Here is a 23,655-nt window from a genome sequence, read left to right on the forward strand (position 1 = left end):
AGATCCATTGCATGTTGCTATGATAAAATTCAACCATAAATCGAATTTATTCTCTTCTGAAACGAACTAAATTATGTAGAAGGAATCGAAACCAAGGAATTATACAATGCAATAATACTCTGGTTTAAAGTGTGTATTAACAGTGCCCTGGGGCTGAAAGCTTTGGTATTACAGGGGCGTTGGTTGGCGGGAAAGAAACATACACCAATTTGGTCATGATATTTCTACTTTTAATGTTTTGTATCACAATCGAATACGACATTTACATCTTCATTTTCAGCTGCAGAATTAATGAAAAATATTCTTACAAATATAATCTTACTTGCCTGCAAGAATGCACATCTTTAATTTTCTTACATATATCTATATACATCTGAAATATTTACACGATCAAGTTTTTAACTGCAGCAAAATGTATTTATCAAGCATGCATGATCATAAAATAAAGGGACCCCTTGGACAAGGCTATTGAGCAACCACTTTTCAGAGAGAAGAACTGTCAATAACAATGATAAAACAATCTGTCACCTTGAAAATTTAGACCAAAAATCAAAATAAACACCAACTTTTTTATAATATACAAAATATACAGCTAGTGACAAAATTTCAACATTTTTCCGTTTCATCAAATAAAAAAGAAACTGAAAACCCACAAAATAGTGAAAAGATTAGATCTAATTTCAACACTTCTAAATAAGTATTTGCTATTTGGCCAAATCTAGCCATACAATACTCACAAATGTGAGTTTTTATATATATATATATATCTATCAATCGAACATAAAACTTGTGCAATTTATGAAAAACTCATTAACGAAATGAGAACAATAAATATCTTAGAAGAACTGACCTATAAGTATATCCATCCAGAGAATTTCATATTTACAGTATTCCCTTGGTCAAGACAAAATATATTACAAAATAAATACAACTGAAATGAACATGTCCCTGTGAAAAAGTTATTTGAATGTGTTGTTCTCTGAGAAAATCATTTTCTCATAGCGTCAACGGAACAGAGTTTTTGGTTTGTGACGGGTGTTTTCAGCGAACAGGTGAACCCGACCGGCGGTTCCAACACCAGACACGTTCATTTCAATAAATTGTAGACTAGAACTGATGAATATTCAAAGTTACCGTTTAGATCTCTTTTACTCCTAAAACACGACCTACGCTCAGAGTTTTTAACAAAGAGCGAGTGTTCATTTCGAATAGGAACATTAGAACGCATTCGATATGAATTTTTGGAATAAGATCAAGAAACTGGTCCTCATTAAAAATTTCTCAGACGTGAACGTTTCATCACATGGCGCGCTTTATAGTAAGAAAAGCCATCATAAATATTCAAATCTGCGTAGCTTAAGCAACCTTTTCGTCCTTTCTCGGGGCTAGTGCCATGATGTTGAAGTTTTTTCTCATGGTTTCGCTGAGATCTTCGAGGGTTAAGTCCTCAGTGTACCCTCTCTGGATCGCTTCTTGTTTATGTTCCAGAAAGCAGTGTTGTAAGGAAGACACGCTGCCTGGTCGACATATCCTAAGCCAACCGACCGCCTCAGCAGCGCTGAACTTATATTGCTTGATGAGATAACAAGCAATCAGTGTGCCTGTCCGGCCAAGCCCTGCCCTACAATGAATGGCCACGGCCCCTTCGCAGTGATCGAGAATACGGGTAAATCGCTTCACGATCGCTTTCGTCGGGATACCACCATCTTCAAAATACTGGTCCGAATGAGCAAAGCCGTTTGCTGTAAAACAGCGTGCATCGTACACTAGTCCGTATTTAATCATATTATCGTCTCTGTTTAGCCGTACTACGGTTTTTACTCCATTCTGTCTGAAATGCTTCCTGAGTTTCGCAAATCGACTTGCTTTTACTTCATTTCGCCTCTGCGGATCAGACATCGCGAGGATTTTTCCGGGTACGATCCAATTTGAATCGAATGCTTTCTCGTCCTCCTCGTATCTGTTCAAATCAAAGTCCTCGAATGAAAAAAATCCTCTAGAAATTGCCTTCTCGAATCCTTTAAGACAGTCTAAAATGTTCAAATCGTGGGATTTATTCCCGTTAATGTCACAGTAAAACATGACTGAGTTGGGCCGGAATTGCCTCTCCATCGCCTGATACGCCTCCTCAGCACTCATGTTTAGTTGGCAAACAGCAAACGCGCCACAAAGAAAAATCGCTCTTGTTCGCTTCTTCGTCGATTCTAAATCATCTTCAGCCGTAGTATACATGACGATCTTCTTACTGGCTGGTACCATGTGCAGCTTAGTGTTCACAAGGCAGCAGAAACGATAAATGCCGGCCAGATTTGATGGGCCGAAATAAGGAGTGTCGAACAGTTTACAACCGTCTAGAGTCCAGTCATGATCAACACCAAAATAATGAAAAGACGGGCTGTTTCTCGGCTTACAAGCCACAGTTACGAAGAAGAGACGATCCTCGACTAATTCACAGGAACTCATGACATTACGATCCCACATTTTGATGTTACTTGTAGGTAATTCTCGAGCCGATTCATGCATACAACTTGCCGGCCCCGAACCAAAACAACACTAAAACACAACCGTTGTCGTGGCGCGCTCTTCACTCATTCATTCATTTCGTATAAAGTAACCGCACGTGCCTGCGTCATGAAGAAAACACGCGCGCTGATTGGTCGAGGCTAAACTAAAGTTTATGGTAATGAAAGATTTAGCCAATCAGAGCGTGAAGAATGTAAATACTTGTTTTACAAGGTTCAAAGTCCCCTCAAAACTGGATTTGGCGCGAAGTCAAGTCTGATTGTTTTCAAATTTTTATGCGTGGTATGCGCGGAAGTACGGGCTAGACGCTTCATTCAACACGTCCTCTCGAACACCCACGGGAATCACGAGTTCGCGGCGTGTTTACAAACATTGCCCCAACCACGTACGAGTCAGGAGCAAATTTTAAAAATCGTCCTAGAAAGCGCTCTCAGAAATATAGTATAAATTCAAAGATTGTCGTTTGAATAAATACACGTGGGCCTTGCGCAACGTAAAAATTACCATAAATGTAGATAACGACTCACTATAGCGTGAAACCACTTTCGCAAGAATCCAAAGGGCAAAATCCACTCCGAATACAAAGACTAGATTGATTTTACGTGCTTCGGGGTTATCGCTTTCTCAAATCCCCTGCAAATCTGTGGTTCGAAAAAAAAAAAACGACTAAAATGTTTTTTAAATCGGATATTTTTTTACGTTGCGCAATTGAAATTGAATTCAAAGCTGCGTTTTGCCGGTGTTTTTGTTTACGTTAAATAAACCGTGTGCAAAAGCTTTTTGTGAATTTCAATACAAGAGTACTCCAAAAATGCATATCAATACAAACAGTATTTTAAGGAATGTATATTTCTAATCTCTCTAATGCAAGTGATAAGTGACACTTCTTGTGAGTTATTTCGACGAAAAGCTATCCCTTGTCTGTCTCCTTCGACGGTTATTTTGAGAGTATCCCGGTAACCTCGGTCCAATACATGACTATTTTTGACCCTCATATCTCTTCGGATAAGTGGTAGTCGTTAATTTTATTGCATACACCTCACGTATACAAACAAACTCATGCATAAAAACATAAGCGTCTCGCAGATCCACATCAATAATTGCCGGTTATTACTTCAAAAAGGGGTTTAAAGCACCCGAGAAAGGTCTTTTATTCAAGATTAATAGGATGAAATGTATTTCAGTTTGATATAGACTTGTCTTTTTTGAAATATCATTGTCGTGATAGTGGAAGAAATCGCGCAGCGTGAGTTAACGAATAGTATGAATGGACCCTCCTATTTCCCGCGCAAAAACCACAACTAAAACAATCCAAATCAGAACCATTGACATAATACGAGCTTTCTCGGAACAAAACTACTATATCTTATATCTCTAAGGGTCAAACAAATAAAACCAATGTTTTTTTTAACTATTACTTCTTTGTGTCGCGCCCCTTTCAAATTCTGAAACTAAATGTCGTATATGAATTATGCGCTCCTTAGAAACATTAATTTTTTTACTATATGCCTTTGTTTCGGAGACAGTGGCTCTTATTCGCGTGACCAAATCCATAAACAAATAAGCATCATACTTCGACTATCCCTAGCGATTTGCCGATTTGAACTCCTCGCCGCTTACCCAAACAATAGTGCATACGCCTTGCCCCTATCCGTGCAGGAATACACGAATGTGTTATTTTCAGGCTTTTGTGAAAGTAAATTCTTGACCCTACTTAGGCAAAACAGGGGAAGGTAAGGATCATCACAGCACACAACAGTGGCGGAATTCCAGCTGTATACTGCGACGAGTCATGGGATAATTGCTTTATTGTACTACCCTTGTAGCGTTGACAAACTAAGCGAACAATTTTGTTTGCTGGGAATGCGTGGAATTGTTTTTTTTTTAATCAATTAAACTTTGATCCCTTATAGCAGCTTAACATCCATTTTTGATAAAAAAAGACAGTTCTATGAAATCCGAGTCAAATTTCGGTTCACCCTTTGGAGACTCTGGCCAGTGGTCGCCGGGAATGATTAATGCCCCCCCCCCCCCCCCCCCCCCCTGCGCGCTTCTTCCTTCAGACGTGCGAGCTACACAACGCTTTAGTAACTAAAGCTAAGATGAGTATGTCAGTGTCTATTTGTTTATGAGAACGAGATTCAGCCCTATCCCGAACCACCCTCAAATCAACAGTCCCGAGGTCCACACCGGAAATCGAAGGCATAGAAAGAGATGATTCCAAAGACAGGTATCATATAGTCTTGACTTTCGCTTCTTAGAGCTGTTAGAATAAAAAGAAAAGTAAAAAATATTATACATTTTTTCTTAAACCAAAAACGATAAAAATAGATATATAAAATACCATGTGCTACTATTATGCAGTTGTTTGGAAACGTGATTTCCGTTGCTCAAACCCTTACAATTTCCTTTCAAGATGAAAGGGAAGCGAAATGCTCGCACATGTTTAGATACGATCTTTGAAACAGGAAACAGGTCGTTTAGCATCCGTTTTTTTTTTATAGTTTTCAAGGAAATAGACTAAAAAGGGAAGTAACTGTCACAAAACGATCGCACTTATGTGTTCAATAGGGATCGAATCTTTTCTATAGAGGAAAAGTAAATAAAACATTCAAAACAAAAAGTTTCATGTTTTCATTTGGTTTATTAAAGGATTTTTCCCGATTCATAGCTTTTAGTTTTGTTTCCTTTATTGGGATGCCGTAAGTAAAAAATAAACACCTGCTGTTATATAAATATTCTATACAGATACCTGTTGTTGTATTAAAATACATTGTACGAAAAAGATAATGTTATTTCTATCTAATGATCTAGGCTTCCCGCTTGAAGTAAGGGTCCGTTGTCAGGAAGTAGGGAAGGTTTTAGATATAAATATACAAGAAATAACAAGGGGGAATCGACCAAAGTCCAAAGAATTCTGGTCCCCACTTGTTAAAAATAACCCCTTTACCACGACATTCATCCGCCCCTAGTAGGTTTTGAAGAATCAAGTGAGGCTTTCTTGTATTTTTTCTTTATAATTGTCGTTAAATGACGTACCAGCACGTCGCAAAATGGATTTCAATCGTAGATTAAATACTTGAACTCACTTTTGAGACACAGAAAGAACGCAACTTATTCAGCTTGGATAACACTTGCTACAATGATCTTAAAAGGCATTCGTTCAGTCACTAGCTTAGCCTAGTATTCGTGTTTCTCCCATCCCTCGAGGGTAGTGGCCATAAAAAATCAACTCACGTTTCTCAAAATGCATTGTGTTGTTATCATCAGTGAAAGGTCCTAAATAATTCACATTTCGGCATCTTTGTTACATTTCAAATCTTTCTGATATTTGGCTTAAAGGATACTGACACACAGGTTTACGTTGCCACAATCAATGGGGGGGGGGGGGGGGACCTATGCAGTTTTCGGCTGATGCAGCTTTTTGTAAATGCGGATACTGTATACGGTGGTGACGTTTTTGTAGTTGTTAGTATATGAAGAATTCGTAAGTTTGGGGATAAGAGAAGTATGAGGCATCTTTTTGAAATGCTTTTTGCCTGATAAAAAATGCAGTTAGTTGGTTAGAAAAGATATCATGCACTTGGAGATAACTGTTAAGTGACGGTTGTTGGGCTCTAATTCGTTTCCCTTCAACTAACTCCTTTACCTTTTAGCCTTTTTAGAATAATGACATTCTCAACCTGATAAGCTTGCATTAGCAACACACCTGAGCATAACCTATTCTTGATTTGAGTTATGATATTGAGCTAAATGGAAAGAAGAGAAAATAATACTATATTATATACTCCAAAGCATTTGTGGGTAGCCATTGCGCCTGGTGACTCCCTAGCTTTAGCTATTTTTAGCTATAGCTTTAGCTATTAGAATCCCTCTTCATCCGATATGTTTGTACTTGAGATTAATGAGATTTATAAAGAAATTAAATGTCCATAATATAGCAGGTCTGCATTAATTACTTCTTTAGCAAAGAACGAATTGTCACGCCAACGAGAATAAAATGTTGATTTTAGGTTGTTTAACACAAATTCGGAATCTGTTAACGAAGAAAAAGGCAACGGTCTAATCAAGTAGAGTGGATGTTGAAAAAGAAAAGTCAAGAGAAATAAAACTCGAAGCTATTCGTCTCACGTCCAACAGGACACAACCCTCAAGCAAGTGCATTATGAAAGCAGAGTTGCACTAAGAATACAAAAATGGTTTCAAAGGGGTAAAATAGGGGGAAAATATTTACGTGTTAAGAAATGTAAGTAATATTGAAATCGATGTTTATAAATATAAATAACTTGATGACGTTAGTTGAGTTATTCATGAGTTAAGTTTTGACGTCAACGGGAGCCATAACAGGAAGTGCAACGTAATCATTGAAAACCTTGATCTTGGAGTACGAAGTAAATAATAACAACTCCATTCAATGAGAGCTAATTATGTGAATAAGGACACATAGAACAATGTCATTAACGATAGATCATTTCCTGCGATGTCCCATGTGGCTAATTGCAATACAGCGGACGATGCGAGAAGCTACGCAGGCAAGAAAAATAACAATGCATTCTTAGAATAGCATGCATTGCATTCTCAGTGATTTTAATTATTCTTGGCAATTATTCATGGACTGCTGGTTACTCGATGACTGTTTTTCTGCGTTCCATCACATACGATTTTGTTTATCAAAACCAAGGTTAATAACTTAGGACAGAGACTCATCAAGTAGGAAGTGACTAAAAAGTTAATTATTCAATAATAGAGCTTAAAGATTATTCCTCAAAATATGATTTTCATAGGAAAATATAGCTACATCTGTATACAAAGGAGTCTTCATTTTTCATAAATATACTGATCAGAAATTGAGAACCAAGAACTTATTAATCTGGCCCTGAAAATGTTTTTTTTTTTTACTTCTTGCCCTCGTAGCATTATCAAGCAAGTGTAAATGTTGACGGGAGCTCAAGCATTATTGAACCCTTGCCTCTCTGCCAAATGAATTCAAGCGCTTTGCAGGAATAAAGAGGTCTCTTCTGGTTCAGCGACAGAGCAGTCCAGAAGGCGCAACCTTCTCTTGCCTGATGTGATGATCTACAAAGAGAACGTAGCGATAGATGAAAGTCCCTTATGTAGCAAGACAAGAAATAGCATATGACAACATATGACAGGCCCGAAAGCACTAGAGTGAGTGGGATGGGACGAGAAGGAAGAGGGGCAGGTCAGGAATATGGCTGCTTGGCAAGACGGTCATGGAGAAAAAGACACCACGTGATAACACAAGAAGAACATGAAGACAGATGAGACACCAGAGGTAGCACGGGCGACAGATGACACGCCGAAATAGCACACGAGAGTAATAGGGGATGAAGAGTAGGGGTCGATTGCCCACGATATAATATAAAATAAATAATAAAAAGAACACCAACAGCGACTAAGACCATTTGTTTATAAGCGTATGAATAACTATTTCCAAGAAGTATGCGCCTGTTTACAATCGTAATTAGATTTTCAAGAGATAGGACCCTTTTCAAACCAAGCTCGAAAGAAATATACTTGCATTCAAAAAGCAAAGAATGACAAAATAGAGAAATTTCAGTCAAACGTAACAGCCTTTTAGTGAAAGCGACTGTCGAAAGCGTGGTCAATCTTGAACATTTCCAGTTTGGGAAGACTTAAAAGTTTTAAAACAAAGAATGTTTGCTCTGGTACTATTATTGGTAAGCAGCTGCGCACAAGAGAAACGCAACGATCCACCTGTCATGTGAAGCTTCACCTGTCACACAGTCATTTAAAACCACGCACGCATATAAAGTCACGCACGCAACGACGCCTACCGCCGCGGTCACGCACCACACTGTCACAAGAAGTGCGCTAGAACCTAACTGGTAATACAGGATTAGCTATCCGGTTTAGTAACACTTATGGATTCAAACTTCATAAATATAATCTCTTGTTATAGCCAAATTCGTTGTTGCGCGACCTGCCAGAAGCCAAAATTCCTTTCTTCGTTTGGGAATAGCGAGTAGTCAATCAAACCTAACAATCGAAACCAGACAAACCGCCCCCAAAGCTAGTCTGACTACGTGCTTTTCCCAAACGAGACATGGATTTTGGATTCGCCGAGGTCGCGCAACAACGAATTTGGCTGTAAGACATCAGTAGACTCTGTACGTTATATGTTCCACATACAACGGCGATAGCTTGGTATGGATAGGCTTGATAATTCAGAGCTTTTTAGCAACAAATAAAAGAGTATACCAGCATGAAAATTTTGATTCTCTAGCAACTTGCAGGTCTATGACTCAGTGAACTAAGAAGTCCCTGCTTGGATATCGAAGGTTTTCGCAACTTTTTTTTTCTGAAATATCTCAGGCTGCTCAAGCTGTTTACGTTGATTCTCATTTTATCTCCTTATTAATAATATTATCTAAACCAAATTAAAAGTAGATTCGACTAAGACTGAAATGAAACAGGGAAAGAAATTACATTTTTTTTTTTGCATGGAATCTATGTCGGGGATCTTTATTATGACATGACACAAATCCCCTTTGTGGTCCAGACTCACTTCCATTTTTGCAATTACACTTGCGGAAAGTCAGGGAACTTCTTGCTATCATATCTAGGAAAAGAGGTTGACGCACCACAAAACAGCAATATTTTTAATAAGAGCCGAAAGCGTGAGAAAATGTATCTAAATATGGAATCACAGGTGGCCCGGAGTGTTAGCATGTCAGCGTATGGGGCCTCTCACCTCTGCTGAAACGGGTTCGATTCCCGGTCGAGACATGGATAGTATCTTTCTGTTTCTCGGCCCTGAATTTGACTTATGTGAGCTTACTAGAAGCTTGTGTTCCTCAGTTCCAAGATGGGACACTCTTAATACATTAGGATTTTAAATGTAAAGCGCTTAGAACATGGTTGGTATAAGCGCTATATAAATGCACATATTTTTTTTAATAGCACGACGAGTTACTAACGGGTTCCTAGACGTTACTTAGTACCTGATATTAAGAACCTTTATAAACCAAACATTTGACTGCGTGGTTCCCGAAAATGTCCATTCCCCCCTTTGGCGGGGGTCGGAGGTATGACTCCCCACCCCTCTGGAAATTCTGGGCGTTTGACCCCCCCCCCCCCCCCGGAATTTCCAATCCCCTCCATGGGGGGGTTATGGATATCTGGAGCTACACATTCTATAAAACAGGCTGAAGTCTATACATCTTTTCCTCTTTAAATACCAAATATTGTAGAAATTGAGCAGAAATTGCAGTGTTGTTGTTTGCATTTGTTAGTGGGTACGAGTTGGATTCACTAATGTTTTCTGCCTTAGAAGAATAAATGCGCGATATCATTTGTTTGTTTGTTCGTTTGTCTTTAGGAAGAGGTAGACGGGAATGGAGTTGTCGAGACATTTTATTTAGAGCACATTCACTTTGGCTTCTGAACAAAATTGCCCAGCGTTAGTTTGAGCCGCAGTTGAGAAACGACGACGGCAATGAAATCCGCGCCCAAAAATCCTTTTCATGCTATTGAAACAATTTTAAACTAGATTCGATACAATAAACGTTTTTACAATTTCAAATAAGCATAGATAAGCCAAGTCTCCCTCCTTCCTCTTTGGGGGCTTGGATGAATCTAACGTGTCATGCGTCGTCGTCTCTCGGCCGTCGTAAATCTTTTAGAAGGTTCCTAATAAAATTTGGTATTTGGTAAAATTTGGTAGCTGTGGAAGAAAACCAGCTGAAATGACAATGCACTTCACGTCTTACCCTTCCATTACTTTTTTCCGTTGTTGTACTGGTGATCGTTTTGTCGTTGGACGTAAAAGTCCCCTATTGATATATTGTTGCATCGTATTTGTGTTTAGTATATTACGAGATTTCAAAATATGAAAGATTTTAAAGGGTTATGTTTTATAAGAACCTTGATTACATATTTTTATATACAATGCTCCTAAATAAGAACGGCCCAGCCTCAACTGAAAATTAGACGTTCTTATGAAAGTGTAACTACTTTCCAGCAAAGAAACAAATCTACGTTATTGTTTGTAATCATCTAAAAAAACATTTATCTTGTACCAGAAGAGCTTTGTTAAACACAGGGTGGTTAAGCCTGCTATTACAGGTTGCCGTATTATCGCAGACACGTGCAAACTCCATCAAGGCTTCAAAAAGCCACCACGCATCGTGTAATCCCAGGTGGACTATTGCAATTTGACGCACAGGCGGTCGCGGGCAGACGGTCATTTGACCGGCTGTGACCAAGTGGGACTAAACAGGTACCTGCGTCTCGTGGTGCAGCCTTTTTTATTTGTGTGTTTCATTGCCAAATATCGTTTCGTGTTATATACTTTATATGGCACGCAGCATCTTAACGGCCAAGATTCGGTGGATTAGTGATATTTTTTTTGGAAACATCTCCGAGAAAACCTCGGAATTGATCGGAGGTTAGTCGGATAGTTTTCATTCACCAAGAAATTCCACTGAAGCGTGTAGCCGTTTGTACAAGAGCAGGTACCTGTGCCTAGCTTCGCGGAAACAGCTGAGATCTAAGTCATTATCTACCTAACCTTTTCGCGAGAGGGTGTGGACCAGTTAAATTTTGTGTTCGGAATAAAGGATAGCCAATTTCTTCAGTCTGGCAATGGTTATTTACTAATTTTTTCAATGGGCGGAAATACGGGTGCTTGCAGTGGCGTGTGCATTGTGAAATTCTGTTAAACACTCACGTGTGGTACGATTTCCTCTAAACTATGTCATCGTCGAGGGACTTATAGGATATAGCTGTGTTATTTCTATATCTTTTTCTGCTCACCTTGAAGTAGACTTTGCATCGTTCCAATAGGTACTTGAATTTGATGTCCGTACACTGTGATTGAGGCACTTCAAGGAATTCTTCGGCCTAAAAAAAAAAATAAATAAATAGACAATGGGACAGACGGCTGTTAAGGCAACATACTCTTTGTAGGGGATTTTAAGCTTTTTATCTTGGTATCTCCTCGTAGGGAATTGAGCAACTCAAGTCAGGGTAGGGGAATATCTTAGAATATGATGATAATATATCAAATAATAAATAAACATTCAAGTTGAATGTGAGCCCGGAAACAAGTGAAAGGAAGGTCTTAGTTATTTAATGTTTCGAAGGTAGGTTGTATTAAACGCGTAACCCGTAGATGCCCCCCCCCCCCCATCCACAAAACAAATAAGGCATAGAAGCAATAAAATAAATAAACACACATTCGATTCATATCCCGGTGTACAATGGATAAAACGTAATCCTTTCTACTGGAAGAGATAAGGTCCCCCTTATTATTGTTTTTCTTATTAGCTGTGTGTCGTCCATTCATTGCCTATCATGCCTTTTGCGCCATGAAAACTAGCATTTCATGCTTATACTTATGTTATTCATCAATCCATAAGTATCTTGTCTGTATACTAACCGTATATCCTAACCTGGTTTCTGTGCACCTATCCGGTAGACGGCAATGCACTAACGCTAAGCATCTTGTGTGTATTCTCACCGTATATCCTAACATGGCTTCTGCGCACCTATTCGGTAGACGGCACTGCACTGACGCTAAGTATCCTGTGTGTATTCTCACCGTATATCCAAACATGGCTTCTGCGCACCTATCCGGTAGACGGCACTGCACTGACGCTAAGTATCTTGTGAGTATTCTCACCGTATATCCTAACCTGGTTTCTGCGCACCTATCCGGGAGGCGGCAATGCACTAACGCTAAGCATCTTGTGTGTATTCTCACCGTATATCCAAACATGGCTTTTGCGCACCTATCCAGTAGACGGCACTGTATTAACGCTTAGTATCTTGTGTGTATACTCACCGTATATCCAAACATGGCTTCTGCGCACTTCTCCGGTAGGCGGCACTGTACTAACGCTAAGCATCGTGTGTGTATAGTCACCGTTTATTTATCTTATCGTGGCTTCTGCGCACTTATCCGGTAGGCGGCACTGCACTGACGCTGAGCATCTTGTGTGTATACTCACCGTATATCCTAACATGGCTTCTGCGCATTTCTCCGGTAGGCGGCACTGCACTGTTCCCGTGTGGTCTGTCAGACTGACTGGGATCTCATACTGGGTCTTGACTTGGGATGTCATGTTATTAGCTGCAGCGGGGCATTCGGTTCTTGTACATAGCCCAGATAGGCTGTCCACTCTCTGGTTACATTGAGTGCTAGACAAAAAGTGAAAAACAAACGGTTCTTGGCATATGAGTAATGATGATTCACAGCCTAGAAGAAACAGTTACCACGAGTGAATAACTGATAAAATATTGAAATTGGATAGCGAGAAAAGAGGGATTGGTTGGGATTACATTTTTTTTGTTTTGTTTTTGTTTTTTTGTTTTAGTTAATTAATTAATTAATGTATTTATTTATTTATTTATTTACTTCTACAATTAATTTATATCCACAGTGATGGTAACCCCTTTGTGGATTAACAATGTAGATGTAGATGTAGATTACGAAGCTTATAAAGCGGAAGAGAAAAAAAATACTCTCCTAAAAAAAGTTATGTCCTCAAATTAAAAAGTAACTCCTATACCACGTGTTTATCGTGTTATCATGATAACCACGTGTTAATCACGTGTATAAGACTACCTACCACCGCGTGACAACCACGTATTTATCATCAGTGTCTATGTTGAGCTCCGTGAAGAACGCGAAAAGTATCCCAGCATTCTCCTTATCTGTGACGTCATCCCAATTGAGCAGCCTGGTCTTCAGCTGATTTACCGTCAACACGTCTGTGATACGAGTCACTGCGCATGGTGAACGAACAATATAACATTCAGTTCAGGCGCGATGGTTAAAAGTATAGTATGAAGTACCAAATATGACACAGCAACGATGTGAAGCTCATGTGAAGTGGATTACCAGTGGATTACTACAATGTTGGCATATTTGTTAACATGACAGGATGTGGCTGACACTTAGGAGACTTGAGATTGTATGGTGTGATTAGATCAAACTGTCTTTAGTGGTGACAGACAGGTAGGGGTACTGCTTGATAAAAGACGATATTAGGCACTTTATTATACTGTATATATTCATTTTTATCTGTACTCTATGTCAGAACAGGTGACTCCCTCCCACTCAAAATCACAGTCAGCTCACCACCAGGCCCACTCATCAGCCATATCCACCCCTGTCCCCATTTTTTGGATCAGTAACCTGGCATTGTACTTACAGTCCACTGAAAGAGAATCACCACTCCCCTCCTCATCCGCTAAATCAGCAGACTGGGCGTACATGTACAGCTGCTGGGCCTCACGAGTGTCTGAAAAACATTGAGGTCATCATGCATGAATTTGCCTCTTCTACAGCGTTTATATTAGTTTTGCATGGGATTGATAGGGTTTGACTTTAGCACTTATCTCTTTACTCCAGGTAGCCTCAAATTCTGTCCGCTAAGGCTAGAAATTAAAAAAACACCCTCTAACTTACCCAGTTTATAGATAGATAAATAGATAGATAGATAGTTTCTTCTTTTAATCTGTTATCATTGTTTGCAAGAACAGGTAAGTTTTCATATTTTTTTTAAAGCCCTTGCTTTGTTTGTTGCTATTCTTCTCGAATTAAAAGAAGGTATCTTACCTGGATTGGTAGTTACAATGGTTTTCTGATCACAAGTTGCAATCATTGCTTTTTTGTAATCATCAAATGTTACTTTAGCATCAGCTATGAAGAGTACTGTGAGAGCACAAAACGTTAAACATGGGACCTTGTAATACAGCATTATGCTGCCAGACCAACAATGTGAGGTTGTTTGAACAAGAGAAAATATATATTGTGGCTCAGTTATCAAATGTACATACTGTTATCTTTTGGGATCCATGTCTGGGCCAGCTCTATAAATTCATCATTCCAACTGCAATATAATAAAGCATACATTCACTGTATTTCTTTTTCTATAAAAAAAGTTCTGGTTATGACATATAATATTCTATGGCCAAAAGTCAATAAAAACTGAGGTCCTCCCACAACAAGTAATTATACATACAGGACCAAAGCAAAGGAAGGGCACATTTCATCAAAGAGTTTGACTTCACATCTTCGGATATGTCTGCCAGTTTTAGTGGTGATATCTTTCGTAACTCCAACCTGAAAACCAAAGTTCACAAGATGTCATATTATCTATCCCTTATAGCCCTTACAAAGGGTTCTATATTGAAATGCTCATGAATGTAGCTACATGACCCTTCAAAACCCATACACCCCTGATCAAAACTTACACTCCTCACAATGGCTTGAATATTTATGTGCTCTCCATGTAAGTTCTGGCCATTAGCAATGATGTCGGAGAGAGTGTAGTAGTCATTACTGGCCTTGATTGGGATGTGAGAGATGGCATCAAAGTCACTCACATCCCAGCCACTGTACAGGCTCACAGATGAGTGATTTTCACTCAAATTCAACTGGAATGGACTACAAGAAAACAAAGGAAAGATAGACTTTAACCTAATAAAAATCTCTGCCTATTTCTCTGTTTGGGAGAAGGGATGAAACAATACTCTAAAAAAAGGTCTAGAACAGCATCTCCACCCTGAACATCTAGAGAGATACCTGGGTTCCCCTGGGAATGGCAGGTAAAAAAAAGTACCTACAAATTGTGGCAGGGTTTTCATCTGAGAGATTACCCCTAGGCTGTGGCTGGGTCTAAGGGAAGTGGGGGTTGAAGAAAGCTTCCTTGGTGTCTGGGTGTGGAAGAGCAAAGGGGATAAGAATGTACCGACTGGGTGTGGCAGGCTATGAGAGTGAAAGTGTACCCAACATGTGTGATAGAGTATTGGTTGTGAGAAAGTACCAACAGAATTTATCAGGGTATTCAGGTGGGAGAGTACTCCAGGGCTGTGGTAAGATAAAGGGGTGTGAATGTACCCTCTAGGTGTGTCAGGAATGGGGAAGAGAATAAACCCCCTGGATGTGTCAGGGTATGGGCGTAAGAGAGTAGCCCTGGTTTATAGCAGGGTATGAGAGTGAGAGAGCATTCCCAGGGTGTGGCAGGGCATAAGGGAGGGTAAGAAAGCAACCCTGGGTGTGTCAGCATTTATGGCAGTGAGAATGTACCCCCTTGGTGTGTCAGGGTATGGGGCTAAGAGAGTAGTCTAGGGGTGTGTGGAAGGCAGGTATTGGAATGGAATTAGAAAAAGCTGTTCATCATGTCTGGAAAAAACCCAAGCTCTTACCTTGGTGTCCATGGCTTCCAGCGCTCTTCTGCTTCATTGTTCAACTTGCTCTGGACTTGAGGATTTCTTACCTCAACTAAAGAAGATATAGCTTTAATACATCCATCTAACTGTACTTACAGTGGTTGTAAGTTAGTGCAGGAGTGTACCACCCACCCACAATTTACTCGAAATGTATGTCTGTAATTTGTAAAAACAGGAAAGTTATTGTTATGGCTGTTCCTTTCTTATTGATTTTAAGACTGATAATTTTTGGTTTGATTATTTTTTAAGGGTGTAAACTCTCTAGAGCCCAGTGAAATACAGAGGCCTCTGCTAGAAGGGTTAGAGGGTGAGGTCCCTCTGAAAAATATCCTGATATATGTGAAGTTCAGGAACTGCATAAAAAGTTCCACATACAACACTGCCAGGTAGAGCCCAGCTCGGGCCCATAACTCCCTATGCTTCCCAGTATACACCCTTCACTTGCATGTCATCTTTCAAACAGGCCGCTTAACTTACCAACATCATTAATCTTGAATGACTTTGAGAGGTCTGATATGTATGGGGAGCAGCCCCAGCAGTTGACATTGATAAAATCTGTGGGAGAATCCCTTATTGTGAAATGCAAATGGGCTCTTTGGCTGTCGGGGTCTGAAAAGATAAAAATGACAATAATTTCATGTAACTAGTTACATATGGAGAATCATATCTAGGGTTTGACCCCCCACCCTTGGCTGCAAACATACATTGTCTTTTATCCTTATTGAAGAGCCATCAGGTTTACAGGCTTGTAACTAGTTCAGGGGGTTCAAAAGAACCATTTGACTAGAATGTCCTGCTCAAATAAAAACTCCTGGTTAAAGGCCTGATTTCATATCAACGCCCCCCTCCCGTAAGCAGAACTGTCACGAGCTTACCTGTGTTAAAACAGTTTTAGAATATTTCAATAATCAAAATCCTTACTCACTCTTCTTATCTGGAAATGTGTGCATTTCTTGTTTTGCAATAACCAAGCCAACAAGAACCTGGAAATGAACAGAAAGATAAAAAGATTTACATGCAAACAAATGTAATAAACTGGTTTGATTCATATCGTCAAGACCAGGATTTTTCTTGGGGGGGAGCAGAATCCTAAAAAGTGGACCTAATTTTTCCAGGGAGGGGGAGGGGGAGTTCTTTGATAAAAATCTGACCACCCCCGAAAGAACAAAGAGGGATTTTTATGCCTTTGCAGTAGCTCCACAGGACGTTTATTGTCGGATTTGGCTACATAGTGATCTAGCTTATGCTTTATAGTTTTGTCTACAAATAACGCGTCTATTGAGAACCGAAAGTGGACCTTCGGCCGTTGGGGGGGGGGGGGTGCGTTCGCACCCCCCTGGGTACGGGCCTGAAGACCATTTATCCCTTAAAGTGACGCCTATCTTGATCTCGTTGTGATTCTTCTGCCTTTATGATTTTTTTGGTTTAACCTGCTGTCAGAGCCCCATTTCTTATTTCGATGGGCTGGCGAATTTTTGGGTATTTTTGTCTTTGTGCGTTTTCGTACGGTCGGCAAAGGAATCAATGGGTTATTAAGCCGCTTTCATAAATAAATAAGAATGCTTAAAATTAATATATTAAGGTATAAGATTTCCCTCATTTTTAGTAAAGAAAACTCAAAACTCACAATGCTTTGTATCCCTTGGTTCAGTTCTCTTATGTTCGTTCTGTCGCTTGACACGGGATTTTTCTCTTCCTCGTTCACCAAGTGGCTGCCATCAGGCCACGAAGACTGCGTTCCAAAAGAGTTGAAACTCATTTGGAGACTGGAATAAAAATGTTGGATCTTTTTGTTTTTATGAACATAAACACTCTTGCAATGCTGTTTTTACTTTTCTTTCAGAGCGAAGGGAACTTTTTATTTTGAAACCAGCAACAAAAAATTTTTAAAATCGACAATAAAAAAAGATTTTCGATTGGTTGCTATAAAAATCCAGCGATATAAAATGTTTTTTGGTTGGTCATTACAAAAAATAAAAAAAGGCGGGAAAAATATACAATCACGCGCGCGCTCAACCCCTTCCCAGAGTTCTGTGCGTAATGGGTTGTGCGCATGCTCGCTACCACAAGAGGTCTGGGACGAGCCAGAAACAAAATGTCGGAAAAATTTCCTTCGCAAATCGAAAAAAGTCCCTGGTCCTCTCTCGAAATGTGAAAATTAAAGCTCTTTCCCCCTACATTTTAGCCTTGAAAAATGGCCACCAGGTAAGATACACCTCCGTGATTCTATATGGATGGTATTTTTGGTAAATAATCATGGGAATGCGCGATATTTTTGCAGGCTAGACAGGTTGCTTCTGCTTCTCGACACTGGTTCAACTCCTGTTACGAGAAAAGCTGCGGCCAAACAACTCGGTGAAGTGCAAAAGCTCCATCCACATGAGCTGCCTAACCTGCTGAGTAGGGTATGCAGATAATACGAGTGTGCGCATATTATGTTAGTGCCATCTGAACGCGCACATTGCTTGCTAAGGACAATTTTCAAAGTTTCCTTTTATAAAGTACCACGAGTTTTCTATTAATTTTTAATATCAAAATCAAATTAAACGGCTTCATAGATATGCGAGTTCTGATTGAAATTGTGCAACGCGTACTATTATTAAGTATTAACCAGTGTATTGGGAGATTGATGTTTATATATATTTTTCTTTTTTTTCTGTCATTCATCTTAAATTTTTTGTGAAACTGTTTTTCTGATTGTAACCACATCTGTACATGGGTCGAATTTATTGTATGTATTGTACATTTGACATGGTATTATTCTTGTTTCTCCAGCTGTTGACAGAGAAAATATTATCCACTTTTTCCATTTTCTAGGTGCACACCTTTTTAAAGAGTGGCAACTGGGATACCAGGATAGCTGCTGGCCAAGCTATAGAGGCTATTGCACAGAGTGTACCACAGTGGGAACCACCCGGACTTACAGTGAAAGGTAAAGATCCAGGCACGCATACCCAGGATTTGATGGGGGAGGGGGGGCCTTTTTAAGTTGTGGATAGCGAAGCTATTCAGGACTTTTTGTGGTTAGCGGGGTTGTGTCACTCGTGGCTAATCGTCGACTTAAGTGTAACCCATAGCAAATCATAACTCTTCTAAAATCACAACTCTTGGCCAATCAAAGCAAATGTTTGAGCAAAAAAGCCTGTGAATTGTCAGCGGTTTTCCAAACAATGTAAAAAAAAAACATGGCGGCCGTAGTTGAATTCTTTGAAGGTGGTGATGGTTAAGACTATGAATTAACACCAATCCTGCCTTTCTTGCCAATAATAAATCGAGCCACATTCGATAAATAGCTATAAGGTTTCGTTTCAAAGTCCGTTCGTTATCAGTTCAACTTTCATGATACAGTATATCATGAAACGCCACTGGTAAGCCATTTCCACTTCCCCTCTTTTACTGCTGACTGTGCACCAAATTCTTTGTTTATTTCTTGCATGCATGCTTGCTGAATTAGCTCCAACACATTCTTGCTCTTATAATTTAAGCTTCGGAATTTATCTGCACTTTTGCTATGCATTGTTTGCAATTGTTAGGAATTCATCCCCTCTTTGCTTAGCATTGTTTCCAATGTCTCCATGAATAACATTTCTAGACAGAACTTTGTTTGCCAAGAGCAGTTATCAGCTTTTTAAATGTCTGTAAATCACCTAAGGAGGGCTAGAGGGCACCTTTCCATCAATGGTACCTGGGTCGACTGCTTGTCCCCAGGGAATCAATCAGATGGGCATAGACTTACCTGAAGCAGTTATTCCAACATCACAGTAGTACTATTGTTTACACTTGTCTAAGACAAAATACCTTAATAAAGCCAAGAAATTTATTGGTTTGGTCCTTACTCTACATACCATTTTACCCTTAAGTGGGTTAAAATGCACCAAAACCAAGCTTTTGTCCCTAATTACCATTTTTTTATCCACGACTTGGCAAGGGCCTTGCCTTTTGATTATTTTGAGAATCACACATTCTGAGGCTCTTCACTAATCAGCTAGTGAATAGTCAGAATAGTCAGCTAGCAGATTTTAGTGATTCTACGCATGCAATGCATCTTGGGCCTAGGGCATGAAGATTCAATTGTGAGCGGCAGCCTTTGTGCAAAGCGGGAATAAATTTTGTTTTTTTCGTGAAAGTGTGTTTTACTGAATCAATGTATAATAAAACCATAATGGAATATCTGAGCCACAAGATGGTAGCTCAATTACCCTTGTGGATTTCCCTTCTGATAGCTGAGCCAAAGGATGGTAGTTCATTAACCCTTGTTTATTTCCCTTCTGATAGCTGAGCCCCAGAATGGTAGCTCAATTTGTTTCTTTCCATTCTAATAGCTGTGCCACAGGATGGTAGCTCAATAACCCTTGTTTATTTCCCTTCTGATACAGTATGTGAGCCACAGGATGGTAGCTCAATAACCTTTGTTTCTTTCCCTTCTGATAGCTAAGCCAAAGGATGGTAGTTCATTAACCCTTGTTTATTTCCCTTCTGATAGCTGAGCCCCAGTATCTGAGCCACAGGATGGTAGCTCAATAACCCTTGTTTCTTTCCCTTCTGATAGCTGAGCCACAGGATGGTAGCTCTTTGTGTGGCTCTGAGCCTGAACAGCTGGAGTTTGGCAAGTTTGACATCAAGAGAGTGCTTCAACATGGCGAGCCATTGGTTGGCTCATCTGGGGCCGAGTATGACATGCCAGATGATGAGCTAGCTGGTAGGTCATTACAATTTGAATTAAAAAAAAAAAACTTAAGGCTCTTTGAATCTTCCCTTCTTTTGTTGGGCAAATGCATTTGAAATGTCTTAACAGTTGACAGCCATATGTGACCCTGCATGAGAAAGTGTATAATAATGGCTTTCCGTTCAAACAGCCAAATTAAACAGGTATGCAACAGCTTTAAATGGCTTTTTCAATCGTTTAAACATTATGCATAAACGTTTAAATGCTTGCATAAACGTTCAATAATCTTGCATAAATGTTCAAACGGGAGTTCCAAATGGTGTCAATTGGCCGCTTAAAATGAACAAGTTTACGAATAAATGTGCAGCACCAGACAAGTTTTGTTTCTTAAAACAAGCATCTTCTGAAAATGTATACCAGCTGTGGGCATCATTAAACCAAACTGTCAGATAGAATCTGCGATGGTGTGAATAATTTGATATATGAGAATGTTACTTTCAAACAACACGTTTTTCTAAAATAGTTCTCATCTGTTTGAAGTGTGCTATTTCTAACTATAAAATAATTCTCGTCTGTTTGAAGTGTGCTATTCTAACTGTACAAACAAAAAAAGTTGTCAAGCAGATCAAAGTTTTGTTGTAGCCGCGTGAGATACGGGCTTCACTAGAAACCCGGTTTGCTAAAAGATGTTTCGCTCGAAGCGATGGTTGGTTTGCTCCAACTCAACTCTCAAACTCCTAGTTTTCGCTAGAAGCCTTATACTTGGTTAAGAAAACAACGTAAAATACATAAAATTTGAGTTAAGCTTGTCGTAGTAGTTATTTTTCTTCAAAGACACTTGAACAATGATGCTTCTTTGGTTTATGTTTGGCTCTATCTAATGGAGCAATGGAGCGATTGCGGCAATCTTTATCGCAAAAGAAAGCTCACATGTCACATTTTTTTTCAAAAACTGGGCAGTTAGTGGAATTTTCCCTAATAGGGGACTTGCACTAAGAGATCTGACTTTTTGAATGGCAAACTAGGGTACACTCAGGCTTTTAGCTGCAAAATAGCAGCAACAAAAAGCAACTTATCAGGGCAATTAAAGCCAAAAAAGTTTTTTTTTCAAGGGTTTATTTTAATTGAAAATTTAATTTAATTGTCGTACTTTGGAGGGGGCAGTCAATTCTGTGTTTATTTTGGCTTGAATATGCCAACCAAAAGGTGATGTGATATCTTACATTAGCGCAAGTACCCTATTGCTAGCTAACCCTAAGGTTAGCATTTCGGCCATACTGGGGGCATAGGTCCAGCAATTGGACCCTGGTTGAATGCAATGGTAGTATGTGCACCTACATACTGTATGACCTGAAGTTTCTAGATTGACTATGCTATGCATGGACTTGCAGGTCTTGATCCAAAGGAGAAGTTGGCTCTGCAGCAAAGGATGGTCCGTAAGAGACTTGGACTGGACATTATTCCTGGGCTTGATGTTGGGATGGATAAGCTTTTTGATGATGAGGATCTGCTGATGAGTGTTGAAGACACCAGACGCAAACCGGCAAAGAAACAGAACTCATTTGAGGTACACAGTTTTAGTTGATGAGGGTGATACTTGCCCCTTCATAAGTGTGGCTTGAAACACCTGACTTACTCCTTCATCAGTGAGGCTTGAGGTCCATAACCTTCCTCTTCATAAATGGGGCTTGTGGTCCATGACTTACTCCTTCATAAGTGGGGCTTGTGGTCCATAACTTACTCCTTCATAAGTGGGGCTTGTGGTCCATGACTTACTCCTTAATAAGTAGGGCTTGTGGTCCATAACTTACTCCTTCATAAGTGGGGCTTGTGGTCCATGACTTACTCCTTAATAAGTAGGGCTTGTGGTCCATAACTTACTCCTTCATAAGTGGGGCTTGTGGTCCATAACTTACTCCTTCATAAGTGGGGCTTGTGGTCCATGACTTACTCCTTCATAAGTGGGGCTTGTGGTCCATAACTTACTCCTTCATAAGTGAGGCTTGTGGTCCATAACTTACTCCTTCATAAGTAGGGCTTGTGGTCCATAACTTACTCCTTCATAAGTGGGGCTTGTGGTCCATGACTTACTCCTTCATAAGTGGGGCTTGTGGTCCATAACTTACTCCTTCATAAGTGGGGCTTGTGGTCCATAACTTACTCCTTCATAAGTGGGGCTTGTGGTCCATAACTTACTCCTTTATAAGTGGGGCTTGTGGTCCATAACTTACTCCTTCATAAGTGGGGCTTGTGGTCCATGACTGACTCCTTCATAAGTGGGGCTTGTGGTCCATAACTTACTCCTTCATAAGTAAGGCTTGTGGTCCATTACTTACTCCTTCATAAGTAAGGCTTGTGGTCCATTACTTACTCCTTCATAAGTGGGGCTTGTGGTCCATGACTTACTCCTTCATAAGTGGGGCTTGTGGTCCATGACTTACTCCTTCATAAGTGGGGCTTGTGGTCCATAAAGTACCCCTTCATAAGTGGGGCTTGTGGTCTATGACTTACTCCTTCATAAGTGGGGCTTGTGGTCCATAACTTACTCCTTCATAAGTGGGGCTTGTGGTCTATGACTTACTCCTTCATAAGTAAGGCTTGTGGTCCATGACTTACTCCTTCATAAGTAAGGCTTGTGGTCCATGACTTACTCCTTCATAAGTGGGGCTTGTGGTCCATGACTTACTCCTTCATAAGTGGGGCTTGTGGTCCATAACTTACTCCTTCATAAGTGGGGCTTGTGGTCCATGACTTACTCCTTAATAAGTAGGGCTTGTGGTCCATAACTTACTCCTTCATAAGTGGGGCTTGTGGTCCATAACTTACTCCTTCATAAGTGGGGCTTGTGGTCCATGACTTACTCCTTCATAAGTGGGGCTTGTGGTCCATAACTTACTCCTTCATAAGTGAGGCTTGTGGTCCATAACTTACTCCTTCATAAGTGGGGCTTGTGGTCCATAACTTACTCCTTCATAAGTGGGGCTTGTGGTCCATAACTTACTCCTTCATAAGTGGGGCTTGTGGTCCATAACTTACTCCTTCATAAGTGGGGCTTGTGGTCCATAACTTACTCCTTCATAAGTGGGGCTTGTGGTCCATGACTGACTCCTTCATAAGTGGGGCTTGTGGTCCATAACTTACTCCTTCATAAGTAAGGCTTGTGGTCCATTACTTACTCCTTCATAAGTAAGGCTTGTGGTCCATGACTTACTCCTTCATAAGTGGGGCTTGTGGTCCATGAC

General features: G+C 40.0%; 3 protein-coding genes and 1 long non-coding RNA gene across 8 annotated transcripts in view; 2 read left to right on the top strand and 2 right to left on the bottom strand.

The window, feature by feature from the left end:
- Positions 1-208: 208 nt before the first annotated feature.
- Positions 209-2,593, bottom strand: LOC5509601 (dual specificity protein phosphatase CDC14A). Its single transcript, XM_001630056.3, has one exon. It carries the CDS (start codon positions 2,521-2,523, stop codon positions 1,357-1,359), a length of 1,167 nt encoding a protein of 388 aa, XP_001630106.2. The 5' UTR covers positions 2,524-2,593; the 3' UTR covers positions 209-1,356.
- Positions 2,594-4,616: 2,023 nt separating this feature from the next.
- Positions 4,617-7,939, top strand: LOC125557134. Its single transcript, XR_007305177.1, has 2 exons — positions 4,617-4,753; positions 7,438-7,939. It is a non-coding gene; the product is annotated as an uncharacterized LOC125557134 (long non-coding RNA).
- On the bottom strand, positions 4,648-17,796 carry LOC5509602 (meiosis-specific with OB domain-containing protein). 4 transcript variants are annotated; one of them, XM_032378527.2, is made up of 13 exons: positions 17,375-17,796; positions 16,673-16,730; positions 16,225-16,356; positions 15,724-15,799; positions 14,770-14,962; positions 14,538-14,638; positions 14,353-14,405; positions 14,132-14,227; positions 13,725-13,814; positions 13,140-13,296; positions 12,519-12,708; positions 11,323-11,409; positions 4,648-4,786 (listed from the first exon to the last, which is right to left on the bottom strand). In XM_032378527.2, exons 1-13 carry the CDS (start codon positions 17,504-17,506, stop codon positions 4,781-4,783), a joined length of 1,371 nt encoding a protein of 456 aa, XP_032234418.1. In that variant the 5' UTR covers positions 17,507-17,796; the 3' UTR covers positions 4,648-4,780. The 4 variants fall into 4 exon arrangements, with proteins under 4 accessions (XP_032234418.1, XP_048575411.1, XP_048575412.1 ...); XM_048719454.1 differs by lacking the exon at positions 4,648-4,786 and adding an exon at positions 7,079-7,599; XM_048719455.1 differs by lacking the exon at positions 4,648-4,786 and adding an exon at positions 7,079-7,599 and having other exon boundaries at positions 11,237-11,409.
- A 15-nt stretch (positions 17,797-17,811) lies between these two features.
- Positions 17,812-23,655, top strand: part of LOC5509592 (TATA-binding protein-associated factor 172) — a 47,340-nt gene continuing 41,496 nt past the window's right edge. Inside the window, exons 1-5 of one of the 2 annotated variants that reach the window (XM_048719452.1) lie at positions 17,812-17,952; positions 18,029-18,152; positions 18,565-18,679; positions 20,297-20,446; positions 21,805-21,980. In XM_048719452.1, coding sequence (XP_048575409.1) covers positions 17,942-17,952; positions 18,029-18,152; positions 18,565-18,679; positions 20,297-20,446; positions 21,805-21,980 — 576 coding nt within the window. In that variant the 5' untranslated portion in view covers positions 17,812-17,941. The remainder of the gene's footprint in view (positions 17,953-18,028; positions 18,153-18,564; positions 18,680-20,296; positions 20,447-21,804; positions 21,981-23,655) is intronic. The other variant, XM_048719451.1, reaches the window with a different exon arrangement.

The sequence above is a fragment of the Nematostella vectensis genome, chromosome 12, assembly GCF_932526225.1.
Source record: "Nematostella vectensis chromosome 12, jaNemVect1.1, whole genome shotgun sequence".
NCBI classification, from domain to species: Eukaryota; Metazoa; Cnidaria; class Anthozoa; order Actiniaria; family Edwardsiidae; genus Nematostella; species Nematostella vectensis.